This window comes from Bos javanicus, chromosome 26 (genome assembly GCF_032452875.1).
Source record: "Bos javanicus breed banteng chromosome 26, ARS-OSU_banteng_1.0, whole genome shotgun sequence".
NCBI classification, from domain to species: Eukaryota; Metazoa; Chordata; class Mammalia; order Artiodactyla; family Bovidae; genus Bos; species Bos javanicus.
In genome coordinates, this window is record NC_083893.1 from 21,776,387 (window position 1) to 21,791,746 (window position 15,360).

At 52.9% G+C, this 15,360-nt stretch overlaps 1 protein-coding gene across 3 annotated transcripts; it reads left to right on the top strand.

The window, feature by feature from the left end:
- The first annotated feature begins 362 nt into the window (after window positions 1-362).
- On the top strand, window positions 363-7,329 carry KAZALD1 (Kazal type serine peptidase inhibitor domain 1). 3 transcript variants are annotated; one of them, XM_061403175.1, is made up of 6 exons: window positions 363-3,659; window positions 4,052-4,612; window positions 5,733-5,893; window positions 5,974-6,121; window positions 6,303-6,397; window positions 7,047-7,329. In XM_061403175.1, the coding sequence occupies exons 2-5, from the start codon at window positions 4,102-4,104 to the stop codon at window positions 6,395-6,397; spliced, it is 915 nt and encodes a 304-aa protein (XP_061259159.1). In that variant the 5' UTR covers window positions 363-3,659; window positions 4,052-4,101; the 3' UTR covers window positions 7,047-7,329. The 3 variants fall into 3 exon arrangements, with proteins under 3 accessions (XP_061259159.1, XP_061259158.1, XP_061259157.1); XM_061403174.1 differs by having other exon boundaries at window positions 365-3,659; window positions 6,303-6,424; XM_061403173.1 differs by lacking the exon at window positions 7,047-7,329 and having other exon boundaries at window positions 368-3,659; window positions 6,303-6,557.
- The last annotated feature ends 8,031 nt before the right edge of the window (window positions 7,330-15,360 follow it).

Consider the following 15,360-nt stretch of genomic DNA (forward strand, 5'->3'; position numbering starts at 1 on the left):
TCCATCTCTAATGGGTCAGTCTGGACCAATTCTTTCACTTCTGCTTTTTCCTCAAAGTTGCAACCCTGTTATTTTCACCAGTCATGTCAAAACAGGGTTCAAGAAGTGACAGGTTAGAATGTGTGAGTCCTCCTACGTAATTTCTTACCAAGAAATTTCTTACCTTATTGATCCTTTATGCCTTGTTTCATCTTATGTTGCTCATCTATCTAGGACCCATTTCATTATATTTAAAAATTATCTCATGGGTCAGTGGCTGAAAAAAGGAAAGGTATGATAACCTGTGAGCTCCAAGCTGTGATTCACAGTGGAAAGCACACTATATTCTATAACTCATTCCTTTAGTACAAGCATCTACAGGAAAAAGTGAGGAGGGGTAAGAAGCAGGATTATCTGTTCTTCAACAAATTTTAACTTAACCCTCCTCATCTGAACTAGTCTCCCTCATGCTGATGCAAAAGGATGCTGTCACCCAGCATCCTTTGCTGTAGCCACATCATCTGAATTAAAACAATCCTTCCAGAAAGACAAACATCACATAATAACACATATATATGGAATCTAGAGAGATGGTACTGATCGTCCTACTTGCAAGGCAGCAAAAGAGATGCAGACATAAAGAACAGACTTTTGGTCACAGTGGGGGAGGGAAAGAGTGAGATGAGAGAGTAGTATCGAAACATATACACTATCATATGTAAAATAGACAGCCAGTGGGAATTTGCTGTATGATGCAAGGAACCCAAAGCTCTGTGACAACCTAGAGGGGTGGTATCGGGAAGGTTTAAGGAGGAGGTTTAAGGATAAGCCTGTGGCTGATTTATGCTGATGTATGGCAGAAACCATCACAATATTGTAAAATAATTATCTTCCAGTTAAAAAAAAAAAAAGGATCCTTTTCCTGTGACTCAACAGTTTTGCATGGTCTGGTCAAACTGAGTTAACATTTTCAAAATATGAGCATGCACATTTATTTTTTGCTATTTCTTTACTATTCATGATGCAAATAAATGTTACTGAATGTGTTTTGGAGCCTTAGTGGACAAAGTGTCAGATGATAAGGAAATGGGGAAGAATCTAAACTTTCCAATTGTGTCTTAAGCAAAAAATTTCCTTCTGAAAGTATTTTTACAATATGTGGAGTTTTCCTGGAACAAATCTCTACTTAATAAAATCAGATCTCCTGGGAATTCCCTGGTAGTCCAGTAGTTAGGACTCAGCGCTTGGGGGGAAGAGGCAGGATTCCATCCCTGGTCACCTGGTTCCATAACTAGGATCCCACAGGCTGCGCGGTATGGAGGCCAAAAAGAAAAAATAAATAATGAAGTTGTCCACTTTGACCCCTCTTCCGATTTAAATCAGGTCCCCTTTATAACCTTAAAAAAAAAAAAAAAAGCAGATCTGTAGAATCAACATTTTTGATGCCTAGTGTATTCACGGTCATGCTCTAGTCATCAACCACAGGACCACCAGAGGGCGCTCCTTCCCTGTCGATCCACCCTTCGTCAGCGACTCTGAAAAATTCACGTTAAACTTGACTTTTACACTCTGGAAAAATTTTACATTTAATCCATAAATATTTACCTAGAATTTATTGTGCTGCCAGGAGAAGAGCTAGGTTTCCAAGATCAGAATGAGTTAGTCAGAATTGTGTTAGTCACAATTCCTAATACCAGACGCTAAGAGCATAGCAAAGGCTGAAAGTAAATAGCCGGGAACAAGGTGGGATAAGTGAAGTTTCTGTATCTGTGGAGTGTGTTAATTTAAATATTGGCTCCTGGTTTTAGAAGCCAGGGGCTTCTCAGGTGGCTCAGTCGTAAAGAATCCGCCTGCCAAAACAGGAGACGCGGCTTCTACTCCAGGGTCCGGAAGATCCCCCGGAGAAGGAAATGGTAATCCACACAAGTATTCTTGCCTAGAAAATCCCATGGGCAAAGGAGCCTGGGGGCTATAGTTCATGGGTTTGCAAAAGACGACCAGACAACAACAACAATTCATTAAGAAATCCCAGATTGCTTGCCCTCTGTAACCAGGACATCGATCTCCGCCCTAAGGTACTTTGTAAACCAGAACCAGAGATCTGTCCTTAGGTGGCTCCAATAGCCCCGCAATTTCAAGTTCCCCATCCCCTCCTTTTTTTCAGGGCTTCCCGCAGTTCTCTTACAGTTCACTTGAGCTCCAGATCAACACTTCAGTTGCCCCCAGGCCCAAGGACAAAGAATTACCCGTAACAGCCACACCCGGCTCCGCCCATTCTTTTTCCGATTTAAAACCCGCGGGCTTTTCCTGTTCTGCATTCCTAGACTTCCTGTTTTGATTCTCGCGACAGTTAGGAGACCTCGCGTGAAGTTTGCTTTGCGACCCCGTCTGCGTTTGAGACCTGCAGGACTGTGTCTGCCTACCCCCACCTCATCAGAGTTCCTCTAGTCAGGAGTGGCGTCTACGCCGCTAAGGACCCTCTAAATGAAAGGGCTTGGCTGCGTTGAGAGTTACAGACCGCTTCCGAGAGCCGGTCTTCAAGAGCCCTCGGTGCGCATGCGGATCCTATTCCTCTGGGCCGTCCAGAGGCCCAGGCGGAGGCCCGGCCCCCAACCTCGGGGTTGATGAAGAGGCCAGCCCAAGCCGCTCTATCTCGGGCCAGCTCCTTCTGGACCGAGCCTGACTGAATAACGTCCCCTCCCTGGCTGCAGAGCTCAGTTTCCGACCCTACAAACTGTACTCCCGCGCAGCTTCTGTAGGCTGCTGGGGGCAGGCCGGGGCGGGGTCTGGCAGACCCCGGGTACCGCGGGCAGGCCTCCAGGAATGCTCTCTTCCCCGCCCCCAGCCCAAAGTGCCACGTTGGCGTTAGTGGCGGCCTCGAGACCGAATGCCTCCAGCGCTGCCTGCCTCGCAAGCATAACCTGTAATTCCGACCCGGAACGCTGCCCATTGGGGTGTTGCCCCGCCCACCTCTCCCTGCGGTCGCTAGTCGGCTGGAACTTCTAATCACCCGGCTCCTGGGGTTGAAGCACCTGCCGGATGTGGGGAGGGAGGAGGCGGCCAGATGTGAGGAGGCAGAATTAAGCGCCGAGTCTCTTGGCGACTTGGTAGGAAAGTGGAGTGGACAGGCCTGCAATCGCCCTTGGGCGGCGGGGAGACGTTAGTTGGCTTTGCCCTGCAGGAGCGCTCGACTTGGCACCAGAATTCCTACTGCTTTGCCATTATGCAGCTCTTCTAGCGGATGGGACTGTAAAGTCAGATGCTACAGGGCCTAGCCTTTCAACCAACTCTAGCTTCTCAATTACCTTCCTCTCCCATCCTACCCCCTAGTCCCTACGCCCATCCCAGCCCACCCCACCCCAACTCTAGTCCTTTCCCAGCTTGGGTGTCCGGTTACTGCTCTTCTGTTCTGTGACTTTGGCCCAGGCTAAGGGAAGTGGCCCAGGAGGGTCCCGTGCGGCTGCATAAAATTGGCAGCTTCAGAACAAGGGGAGGGGGTGGGGTGTGCGACGTCTAGGGGGCGGGGAGAGGGGGCGGAGGAGCTGATCTCCGAGTGCAAGTCCGTGGGCTCTGTCAGAGATTCTCAAGTCGGAGCAGAGGTGGCTGACGGGCCGCTTCCACTGCCTGCGTTTTTGGACAGGAGTCAAGGCTGCTCTGAGGGGCGTAGTCCCGGACACTAGGTGAGCCGCTCTGGGCCCCAGGGCATCACCCCCTCACCCCCGCAACACACACACCCCTCTGCCCTACTTCCTTTCCACCCTTGTTAACAACTCCTCCTGGGACCATCCGTCCGCATCCACCTCTGGAGCAGGAAGCTTCAAGTGGTGGGGTGGTGCCTGTGTGTGCTTGAGCTTTACCATTCCCTCCTCTCACCTCTCCCCAACCCTCAAGAACATCCCAATCAATTACCACCCAGCATGACTGATGACCCCTTCAGGGTCACTCTGCCTCCGTGTCCAGGGTCTACTTGATTCCGAGGTAGCAGGGGAGGGGGCAGTGCTAGAGTTCAAGTTGGTAAGAGGAACAGGGAGGTTGCTTCTGACCTTCCTGACCCGGCTTTCCTTCCCGGCAGGGTGCCACTCACGCGCTGATGCCCCGAGTGCTCTCGGCTTCCAGCTAATCATGCCACAGCCGCCCGCCGCTGCCTTGGCGCTGCCCGTGCTGCTGCTGCTGTTACTGCTGGTGGTGCGGACGCCGCCTCCGACTGGCGCGCGGCCATCCCCAGGTCCTGATTACCTGCGGCGCGGCTGGCTGCGGCTGCTGGCGGAGGGCGAGGGCTGCGCTCCCTGCCGGCCAGAAGAGTGCGCCGCGCCGCGGGGCTGCCTGGCCGGCCGGGTGCGCGACGCGTGCGGCTGCTGTTGGGAATGCGCCAACCTCGAGGGCCAGCTCTGCGACCTGGACCCCAGCGCCCATTTCTACGGGCGCTGCGGCGAGCAGCTTGAGTGCCGGTTGGACGCAGGTGGCGACCTGAGTCGCGGAGAGGTGCCCGAGCCGTTGTGTGTCTGCCGCTCGCAGCGCCCGCTCTGCGGTTCCGACGGCCGCACCTACGCCCAGATTTGCCGCCTGCAGGAGGCGGCCCGTGCTCGGCCGGACGCCAACCTCACCGTGGCGCATCCTGGGCCTTGCGAATCGGGTACGCACGGCAGGGCCCCGACCCCCGGCACTTGGGGCTCCTCGTGGCGTTGCTCCCGGGTCCCGGACAGCGTGAATGTCTGGCCAGCGGAGTGAAAAAGATGAGGCCAGGGAGGCCTCGAGTCCATTATGAGTTTACTCTCGGGGTTGGTCCGCGGAGGCCGCCGCCTGAAGGTGGGGGTCCGGAGCTTTGTCAGCAAGCGGCGTGCGCTGGGGTGCGTGCAAGCTCCAGAGCTGGCTGGCAGAGACCAACCCTCTGAGAAAGCAGGCACATAGTTAACGCTTGGCCTCAACTTTGAGCGAGTGATGGGAGACTCTCAGACTGTCCAGGCCTCCGGAATCCAGGCAGGGAGACGGGTTCCTGTGAGATGCAATCAAGTTTCGTTTGAGCAGCTTCCTAAAGCCAGTGCTTACTTAACCGAGGCTCCGAACCTCTCGTTTAGGGATTAGTGTAGAAGTGGGGCTCTCCCAGCTTCTCCTCCCCCATCCCAGGGGGCTGAGGGCCATTCAAGCCTCAAGTTTTCTTTGGCTGCTTTAGTAACCTTCACTTCCTGAGCCCCTTTGAGGGGTCTGGTTTGGCTGGGGCTGCTGGGAAAACAAACGCTCTGCAGGAGCTTCCCCCCACAACTCTAGGCTTTCTGCCTGCCGCCCAGATTGGTTTCAGTGTCTTTGCCTTTGCCATATGGCTGCCCCACCTCCCCAGGGTGGGGTGGGGAAAGGGCTGCTTCTCTGGCCTTTGGCAGCTGGCACGTGGTAGGGAGGGGGTAGGATGTGGGGGAGGGAGGTGTTGGTTATGAACACATTAGGATAGGGGCCTGGAGGGCAGAATGAGGACAGGGGAGCAATCAGGGACAGACTGTGGCTGCCAAGCTGAGCTGTGGGTCTCTGTGCTTGTTCATGCAAACTGCCTGTGCATTTCCATCTCTGCGTTCCTACCCTTGTGTGTATCTGCAGCTACATTTGTATGTATTACCTGTGTGTACCTGTCGTGTTTATGCATGTGTGTTTACCTCAGCATATATTGTGTTCCTTCACAAACACATTCACAATGTTTGTTATATGGGGTCCTTGCTGGGCTGGGTGTGCCATTCTATTCTCAGGCCTCCCATCTCTACCTTCAGCACCTCAGATCCTGTTGCACCCATATGATGTTTGGAATGTGACAGGGCAGGATGTGATCTTTGGCTGTGAAGTGTTTGCCTACCCCATGGCCTCCATAGAGTGGAGAAAGGACGGCTTGGACATTCAGCTGCCAGGGGATGACCCCCACATCTCGGTGCAGGTAGGGGCAGGGAGCTGAGGCCTCCCCAGGGCAGCCCAGGGTCCTCCTAGAAGAATACTGCTGACTCCTCCTGGCTCCAGTTTAGGGGTGGACCGCAGAGGTTTGAGGTGACGGGCTGGCTGCAGATCCAGGCTGTGCGTCCCAGTGATGAGGGCACCTACCGCTGCCTGGCCCGCAATGCCCTAGGCCAGGTTGAGGCCCCAGCTAGCCTGACAGTCCTCACACCAGGTAAGGGAAAGCCCTGAGCTCTGGGGGCTGGGGGAAGGTGGTGGATTCAGGCCCTGGACTGTGTGTCCAGATGTGATGTGCATGTGGGTACACACACAAGCATGGCTTTCCCACAGACTGGGATTCGTGGGCACTGACACACTTCTCTCCTGTTCTCCCCCCTTTGTCTATATGTTTGCAGACCAGCTGAACTCCACAGGCATCCCCCAGCTCTTATCCCTGCACCTGGCTCCTGAGGAGGAGGCTGAGAGTGAAGAGGGTGAAGATTACTACTAGGTGCAGAGCTGTGGCCCGTGGGGGTGGGTGAGTGGGGGTAGTTTTCATTCCCACTCTTGAAAATATCTGGAAAGGCAGAGCAGGGCCCCTTCACAGATGGATTTAATGCCTTTAGTGGGAGAGATGTGATGGTGATAGGAAAGACAAAAATTGGAGGCGGGTAAGAAGAGAGCCAGAAACTAGGAGAGGTGGGATGCAAAGGGGCCTATGAAGGAGATACTCTGGCCAGGACAGCCTCTTGTGTGGACCAACTAGGCAGACCGTAACAGTTGCCTGCTGGTCTGTAGGCTAGGTGGGTGGGTGGCTGGGTGGGTGGGGAGGAGCAGAGCTGAGACAAAGGCATGCAAACACCAGGCTCGTCCACTTCTTTTTAGCAGCCCTCCCTCCAACACTGCTCAACCAGTCTTCTGACTGCTTTTCTGCATAGACCCTGCTCTTATTTTCCTAGAGCACAATCTTTGCCTAACCTCAGTTTACCCTTCCTCAAAACTCACCTTCTAGGAAATTTCCCTCTCATAAATCCCAGTTCACTTACTAAGTGTTTGGTGTTTGCCCTCTGCTGTCCAGGAGAGCCTGATAGAGCATAGTTTATTTAGCTCAGTGCAGTAAGATGGGCATTTGGTCATGTCTAATTTTTCTGTCATTCTAGAAACTCCGTGAGGGCAGCACCATATCTTATACCACTTTGTACTGGACAGTGCCTAGCACAGGACTAGGCACAGTAGGCATACAATAAAGACTTATGAAACAAACTGAGCCACACAGATGGTTCATGCAGATTTGCACCCAGAGACCACATTTCTTTAGGAGGCCTTCCAGGGTACTAGGAATCTGGCTTCCAGAAGTTGTAGGTCCTGCTCTCTAAGCACGTGCCTGCCAGATGTAGAGGAAGCTTGAGCTGCACACCCCCTCACCCTCCTACACGGGCAGGAAGGCTGATCTACAGACAGATTGCCTGCGCCTCTGTCCGCTCCCCAGGCAGTGTGGGGAACCAGATCTATGTGGGTAGGACCGAGTATGAAAGCATAAACTGGATGGAGGAGGGGAGAAGTTTGGTCACATGTATGAGCCGCACCCTAGGACTTCCCTATGAATCCGCCCATTTTCCAGCTGAACTCAGACAAAGTCATGTAAAGTCTGTTTTCTCATCTGCCCTAACTGGCATGTCCTGTCTCTGGAGGTCCCTCACAGAGCCGTACTCTTTCGCTCCCGAAAGCTCTCTCCACCTTCTCCTTACCTAGCCCAGGGACACTGGTGAGGCGCAGTGTTTATTGACTGCTTGAAGGAGAAAATGAAAGCTTAAGTTCTAGAGGCCAAGACCCTGTGTGTAGATGTCAAGGGCCTCCTACGCGCCTGGGCTCCGCCCGAAGCCTGGCGCCCACAACAGGAGAAGTCGTGGTTGGCTCGGTGTCTGAGCTTGTCCTCTGAGGCCCAACGCAGGGAGCCCGGCCTCTTGGGAGGGGTGTGGCCCAGACCCCAACCCAAGGGCTTGGCTGCACCTCCCGTGGAACCTCATTGCCGAGTCCTGGCTAGAGTCCGGCGTTTCCTGGAGCTGTGCTCAACTGCTCGAGCGGGTTGAATGCATTACTTGGGGCAAATTCTAAGTCGACAGCGAAATCAGGAATAGGGATGTGAGCGGTGTGGCGGCGATTGCGGGGAGGAGCAGCCCATTAAGAGTCTGGACCAGAAGGAGGTCTGCTCTGCGCTGGAAGAGGGGACAGGAGTCTGGGTCCCCGGAATCCGCCTGGGAATCAGCCCCTGATTTGTTCTTCGCCAAGACTCTCGGCCAGCTGGGCTCAAAGACGCCCCCTGGCGGGCCCATCAATCCTGCGCCAGCTTGGAGACCAGAGGCTCTACTAGATCCTAGAGGGTCACACGCGTCCCCAGAACCTGTACTCCCCGATCAGTTTTGCAGATTTTACAGGATGTTCAGGTGCAGTCTCCTTCTAGCCTCAGTTTTCCCCTCCGGCACTGCAGGTTCAGGGCCCACAACCTTGACTAGGAGGAACCCCTGCTGCCTCCCTCCCCCTCCAACCCCCTTCCCTTGCCTCTGCTCCAGCGGACCGGCTTTAATAACGTCGCTGGAAAGTGACATGCGATTTATTATTAAAGTAATGCGGGGACGGGAAAGGTTTAATAAACGCGCTGCAACGCCAAGGATTATTCTCCGCAAATAAATGAGAGCGCGGGAGGCGTTTTAATAAATAATTTCCCGGCGCTCCCGGGGGAGAAGAGGGAAGGGGGAGGAGGAAGGGGAAGCCGAGCTGCTGCAAGAACCCCCTGCTTCGCTTCCCCACGGGTTTCCAAGCCTTTCTCGCGGCTTTCCTCCTGGGTTGCTCACACCCGACATGTGAGGTTCCAAGAGAGCTGACTCGCAGTGGTCTAGGTCTGAGGCGGGAGAGGCTCTGTCCCCTCCTCTCCCCTCCCCCCATTCCTGGGATTTTAAGTAGTTTGCCTAAGATGTGGAATGCACTTCTATCCAGCCCTCAACCAGAGGTCTGGAGTCAAGACTGGACCACAGCAGGAAGGGTTAAACCGAGACCCGCCCCTCCCTCGCTGAGGGTACTCTCAGGGCCTGGCCACTCCGCTCCCGGCTTTCGGCTGACCCGGGCTGGGCGTCCACGCAGGATGAGGGAGTAACCTGTGGAAGGGAGTTGTGTGTACAGGTGTGTAGGTGCTACACGTGTTCAAATGACCCTGGCTCAGTCCTCAGACCATTTGAGGAATAGAGCCACTGAAACCAGTTGCTGGTTGTTAGCTCGAAGGCTTCAAGGAAGTGTCCTTGAGCCGAGCTGGTCTGAACAGAGGGAGTCCAGGTGAAGCCCAACTCTTAGCTCTTTGGTGAACTCGTGTGTGTGTGTGTGTGTGTGTGTGTGTGTGTACTTGAGGGCTGAGCAGAACTGGAGCCCCAAGGGGGAATCCACTTCTCGAATCCTGGAGGCACGAGAGGATGAATCTGATTTCAAAGAGGGCCGAGACTGCAGACCTTGGAGATCAAGGACAAGTCCTTGGCTTTGGTAGGTAGGGGACACCTGCTAGGCAAGTTCTGTGCCTCTTGGAGAGACATCTCTGGCGGCACCTCTGGCAACCCGGCGCGGGTTGGGGGATGACGGGTACAGGAAGTAGTGAAAGAGTGCCATCTGGTGGTTATTTCTGGTTGCAGCAGCCAAACCTGGGTCTTGAGACAGTTAATTTGGAAAAATTTGAGTAAAAAGGTGCTTGGATTTGTGCTTATATATGTATGTGAAGGTGCACATGTATATGTGGTATATGTATGATATCTATAATATGTTTGTAGTAGTTATGTATGTATATGTGTGTCTACATGCACTGTATACATTTTATATACACATACATGTATGTACGGGCTTCCTTTTATGGCTCAGCTGGTAAAGAATCCACCTGCAGTGTGGGAGACCTGGAATTGACCCCTGGGTTGGGAAGGTCCCCTGAAGAAGGGAAAGGCTACCCACTCCAGTATTCTGGCCTGGACAATTCCATGGACTGTATAGTCCATGGGGTCACAGAGTCAGACATGACTGAGCGAGTTTCACTTTCATACTTTCATATGTGTGTACATCACAGTACATTATGTATGTAGATTACATAAAGACATGTATATAACATATATGTAGATAACCATGTAGGTGCATATATGTAAATCTGTATATAAGCGCTGTATATATGGATGTGCTATTATATGTGTTTTTTGCTTTTTAGTTGCTAAGTCATGTCTGACTCTTTTTGTGATCCCATAGACTGTAACCTGCTAGGCTTCTCTGTCCATGGAGTTTCCTAGGAAAGAATACTGGAGTGGATTGCCATTTTGTCCTCCAGAGGACCTTCCCAACCCAGGAATCAAACTCTCGTCTCCTGCATTGGCAGGCAGATTCTTTACCACTGAGCCACCTGCGAAGCCCCTTGTTATATGTATATAGCTGTATACATACATGTATTTGCGAATACATATTCCATTATATGCCATTCTTTCACCAAATATTTATGTGCCAACACTGTTCTTAGGGCTGAAGATACACCACAAAAAAGCACATTGTCTTTGCCCTCATGGAACTTAACATTCTATTCTAAGATGTGCATGTGAATTAATTACATACATGTATGTTTACAGGATTGCATGTGCATGTTTGTGTAGCTATGCTTATATATATGTGTGTGAGGAATAGACAGGCTTAAATACTCTGGTGGGCTTGGAGATTCCCTGTTGTTTTGCTTAAACATTCAGGGCCCATTTCCTAGGACTCTCAATATGTAGGCAGTTGAAGGTAAAAGGAAGGAGGCTGGAGACATAGGCTGATAACCTTCTAGGATAAGTTTTGGATATTTCCTCTGAATGACTAGGTTCTTTTAAACAGGGAACAGCTATGTAAGTTCACTTAGAGTGATGGAATGTCAATGAAGATCAAGTCTCACCTCTATTCAAAGCAGAGCAACTTAGGAGGAAGGAAGATGGGTTGGGGGTGGGTGAGAATGGAGTCTGGGAGACTGGAGGTAGGAATAGGTTCTTGGAGGACAGTGGTAGGGACATTTAGAGACTGGAAGGGATCTGTTCTGGGAGGTAGTGATGGGAGCTCTGGGACTCAGTTGTAGATAATGCGGGTGGTTTGAGAACCCTTGAGGAGGGATGAGCTGGTGGACAGAGACGGGGTCTGAGGGAAGTAATGAGGTCAGGATGAAGGATGGGCTTGGGGAAGGGTACAGAAGCAGAGGCTCTGGTGGCAGGGAAAACCAGTCTTGGGGTGGAATTTGGAGGCTAGCTCTGATGGAGTCATCCTTTCTCCCACCCCTTCCTTTTCTATGCGGGAGCCCCTAATATTCTTCTCTAGTCCTCTGTCCTCAAGCTGGGTCCCAGACATGCTGTAGACAGAGGAGAAGAACTCAGGCTCCAGGATTCTGCCTGCCTTAGGTAACTCCTGCATGGCTGAAAGAGGCAGAGCTCACAGCACCACTGTCCCATGAAGCTCCATCCCAGCCCTCTGGGCCATTGCCTGCCCCACTGCCATTACCAGCTTCCAGACTGGGCTCAGCCCAGGGGTTTCAAACAACTGTGACCTGGAAAGGTCACAGAACCTCCCCTCACCACACGCACATTCCGAGACTGAACTAGGAAAGGTGCTTCCGAGTCATTCCTTCCTTCCCTCCTTTTGCTTGATGTTCTCCAGACACAGTCGAGGCCAGAAGTCTTCAGGTGCCATCCTCACTCTTGGTCTGTGGTAACACCTCACACCTCACTTCTAAGCCTCCTGTGCTGGGCTACTTTATCCTAAAGCCAGAGTTTATGTCCCTTCATTGCCTCGCCTCCCTCTCCTCAGTCCTTTCCTGCCCCAGAGTTGAGATCTTAGGTCCCCAGATTGTGACCCCAGGGACTAAGACACAGGCTAGTTCCTGGCCTGGCTTTATTTTCAGTATTTTCTCTGCCATCTGGGCAACTGAGAGCTCTCAGAACAGGGTGAACAGTTATGAAAATCAGTTTTGGTGACAAGTGCTACCCCACAATCAAGGTTCACCCTGTCTTGATGGGCAGCATCATGGGAGGCAGGATGGACTTGAGGGTACTGAAATGGGGTCATGAGAAGTGAAGGGGTCTTCCAGGATGAAGGTCAAGGGCTCTACTTCCTGCTTCCCCTCGGATCCCCCTTCCCCAACCCCAGATCATTAGGGCAGAGCTGGAGAAGGCCCCATAGGTCTTCTGGATGCAGCTGGCTCTCACAGGGGCCCAGGTTCTAACTCTGGCTTCCCTGCTTCCCATGCCCCTCCCCTGGTACCAGAAGGGGTTAAATTCTGGGGGCAGTAGTGGGGATCTCTAGTGGAAGTGGTCTCTGAAGTGTAATGATGATATCGTTTCTTAGCCTTTGGGCTAAGATCAAGTGAAGGGTAATTTTAGGTCTTTGGAACAGATCTGGGGCTCTGTGGGCAAGGACAGGCTGGCTAGGGAACTTGAGGTGTGTGGGACTGCTTTTTAAGTGCATACCTTGGGCAAGTTTGTAAGTTTCCCTTCTTCCCAGTCCTCTGCAAAATACTGATAAAGTGTCCCCTATAAGTGCTGTGATGAGATTAGAGATCTTGTAAGTAATATCTGAAACACAATAGGTATTCAACAAATGGTTGATTTTACTATCACTTTTTCTGGGTGGGGGAGTTGCATGGAGATGGGGCAAAGTACCTAGTACAGAGATCCCTGCTGCGGTGTGTGGGTAATCACAGTCCCGCGCCTGCCCATAGGAAGCCTGAGGAATTTGGCCTTAGGAGGAGGGGAAGGGCTATGACAAGGTGGGGATGGGTAGGGACTGGGCTTCAGAGAGCTTGGCAGCCTTCACCCTCACCCCTGCCCCCTCAGGGACCCCCTGTCAGAACCCAGGGCTCTAGATCTGTGCTTGGAGGGAGGGGCGCCCTGGAAACTCACTTCCATCCATCTCTTTTATCAGGGTTGCTGAAGGGCTGGAGCTCCAATGGGGCCTCTGATGGGGAACAGATACAGACCAGGCGGAAGCAGCCGGAACAGTGCTGAGTTGGAGCTAAGGACCAGGCCAGGGGGTCAGTGAAGACAGATAAAGCTCAGAGCAGCTGGGGACTCAGGAGACCCATGGGGAGGGGCAGCAGGGGCTGAGGGCAGGCTATGTCCTGTCCTGGGAGGAGGCAAGGTCCGGAAGCTTCTGATGAGGGCGCTGTCCATCAAGGACTTCAAATGGCCAGCGGAGGCCCTTAATAACTCTTTGGGAGGAGGGAAGGGACCCCCTGCCCTAGATGTGGCTGCAGGAAAGCCAGGGTGCCTGTCCAGGATGAGGGTCGGTCCCGGAAGAAACAGCCTGGGAACAGGGTCCAGGCCAGAGGCAGGGCTCCTGTGGGCTGTCTTCCCCTTAAGGCAAAGATGGGGAAAAGGTTAGTAAGCAATCCTGTGATTTTAGTTCCTGTTTTAATTAACTTTGAAGGGCTTGGGGCCTCCCTGAACACCAGGGAAAGGAGCAGAGTAGACGTTTATTTTCCTCCTTTCCCTTTTAAAGACAATTTTATTAAATCACTTTGTTTTCATTCTGGCTCAAACATGGGGCATTTAAATGGAAAAGTAATTATTTTACCTTGTTTGCTTATGGTGAGAGGAGAGTCAGGAAAGGGAGGGATGCCGATGAGAGGAAGAGGTTGGCAGCTTCGGGCTGGCACACATGTGCATGCGCACACAAATACCCTACAGACAGGCCTGCACAATCAGGCTCCCACTCACAACAGCCTCGATCACCGCACGGAGACCCTCACACTGACGCACATTGTGTACCCACAGAAAGACATGCCTTGCCCACGTACCCTCCCAAATGTAGGCACCTCAGTACTTGCAAGCTTGGAGCATCCACCCTCCTGAAGATAAATTCCTTTACCACCACCATAGCTCCAGGCGAACGCTCTCTGTCTTACGCAAACACTCCCGATACATCAGGCTCACAGCACAGGCCCCCTCACACCTCACAGGTACCCCCACATACCCCTTACAAGCATCAGGGGTTATGCACGCATGTGCACACACACACACACACATCCCCAACGTATCTAGACCTTTTCAAGACAGTTGAGTTGTATCATCATCAGTGCGTACAGATTGAGACACACAATTCTCCTCAAACACACAAGCCCGGGATTTCCCTGGTGGCCTAGCCCTGCCAGCCTTGTGAGGCCGAAACAAACAGAAATCAAAGGACACCTGGCAACAAAGCTGGGGGTGAGGTGGGATGCTGTCGTGGAGAAAGAGGGCCCCCAAATCGACCTACCCACTAGGCGACTCCGTGTGCCAGTTTCTCTGTGCCTGTAACATTCTTGGATGGATCTCTCCATCTCTCCTGACCTTGATTCTGCAGCCTCTGGGACAGTCCCCCCTGCCTCTCACCCGTTCTCCACCCCAGGCGTGCGAAAAGGCCAACAGGTCTCTTGGGCTCAGCTGCCCTGGCCAGGACCGGGTTCTAACTCAGGATTCCCCACCTCCTGCCTCCCTCCCCCACTGTGTGGACCGGCGTCAGAGGGGTTAAAACTTGGGTAGCGCACCCCCTCTCCACTCCCACCCCTGGCTGATACTTCGAGGGCCGGGTTCGCGGGAGGGAGCCGTACCTGTACTTTGTCTTCATCTGTCACCGCTTCTGACAGTCAGATACATCTTGTGGGGGGGGGCGTGGAGGGCGGGGGAGCAATAATTAACCTCTCCTGCCTCATACCCAAACGCGGCTGCCTGCCTGCCTGCCTGGCCGGCTGGCCCAGCAAAGACAACTGCAGGGTCTGAAGAGTGAAGGAAGGGGGAGCGGGGAGGAGAGGGAGGGGGCGAAGGGAGAGCGCGGGAGAAGCCGGAGAAGCCCGCTGAGAGGAGGGACCCTGACGTTTTTATTGCCCTGCCAACCTCTTTTCTGCACCCTTCTCTCCACTCTCTTCCTGGGGAACTGCGGGAAGTTGGGAGAAGTGATCAGAGGGAGGGGAGAGGGTGAAAGCCACGTGCACGCACCTCTTCCCACTGGGGAGTTCAGGACCCTCCTGAAGGCCTGGGGGCTGATTTGGGAGCACAGTGGTGTGAGGGGGAGTCCTTCATACACTAGTGTTGCACAAGGACAAGGAGGAGGAAGAGTGTTGGGTGGTGTAGAGGGGGCAGAGGATGCCATGCTGGTTTTTCTCATTTGTGGCAGGTGACTCATGCTTGTGTTAAGGATGAATTATTCTTCCAATCAGTGAACAGGGATCAGTCTCATAGGGGCTACCGTTGAAAAGGACTCCAGATTTGGAGTGGGGGATAGAGGATGCTTCTAAAAAGTCAAGTAAGGCTGTGGGGGGTTGGGATGGGTGTGGCTGGACTCAGAGCTTGTACAGGAAGAAGACAAATTTGGGCTGGGTCCTTGGATGGAGCAGGTGGGACTCAGGGTCAGGCAAGAATCACCTCCAGCCAAGGAGGCGAACTTGACTACAGCATTCCCACAGCC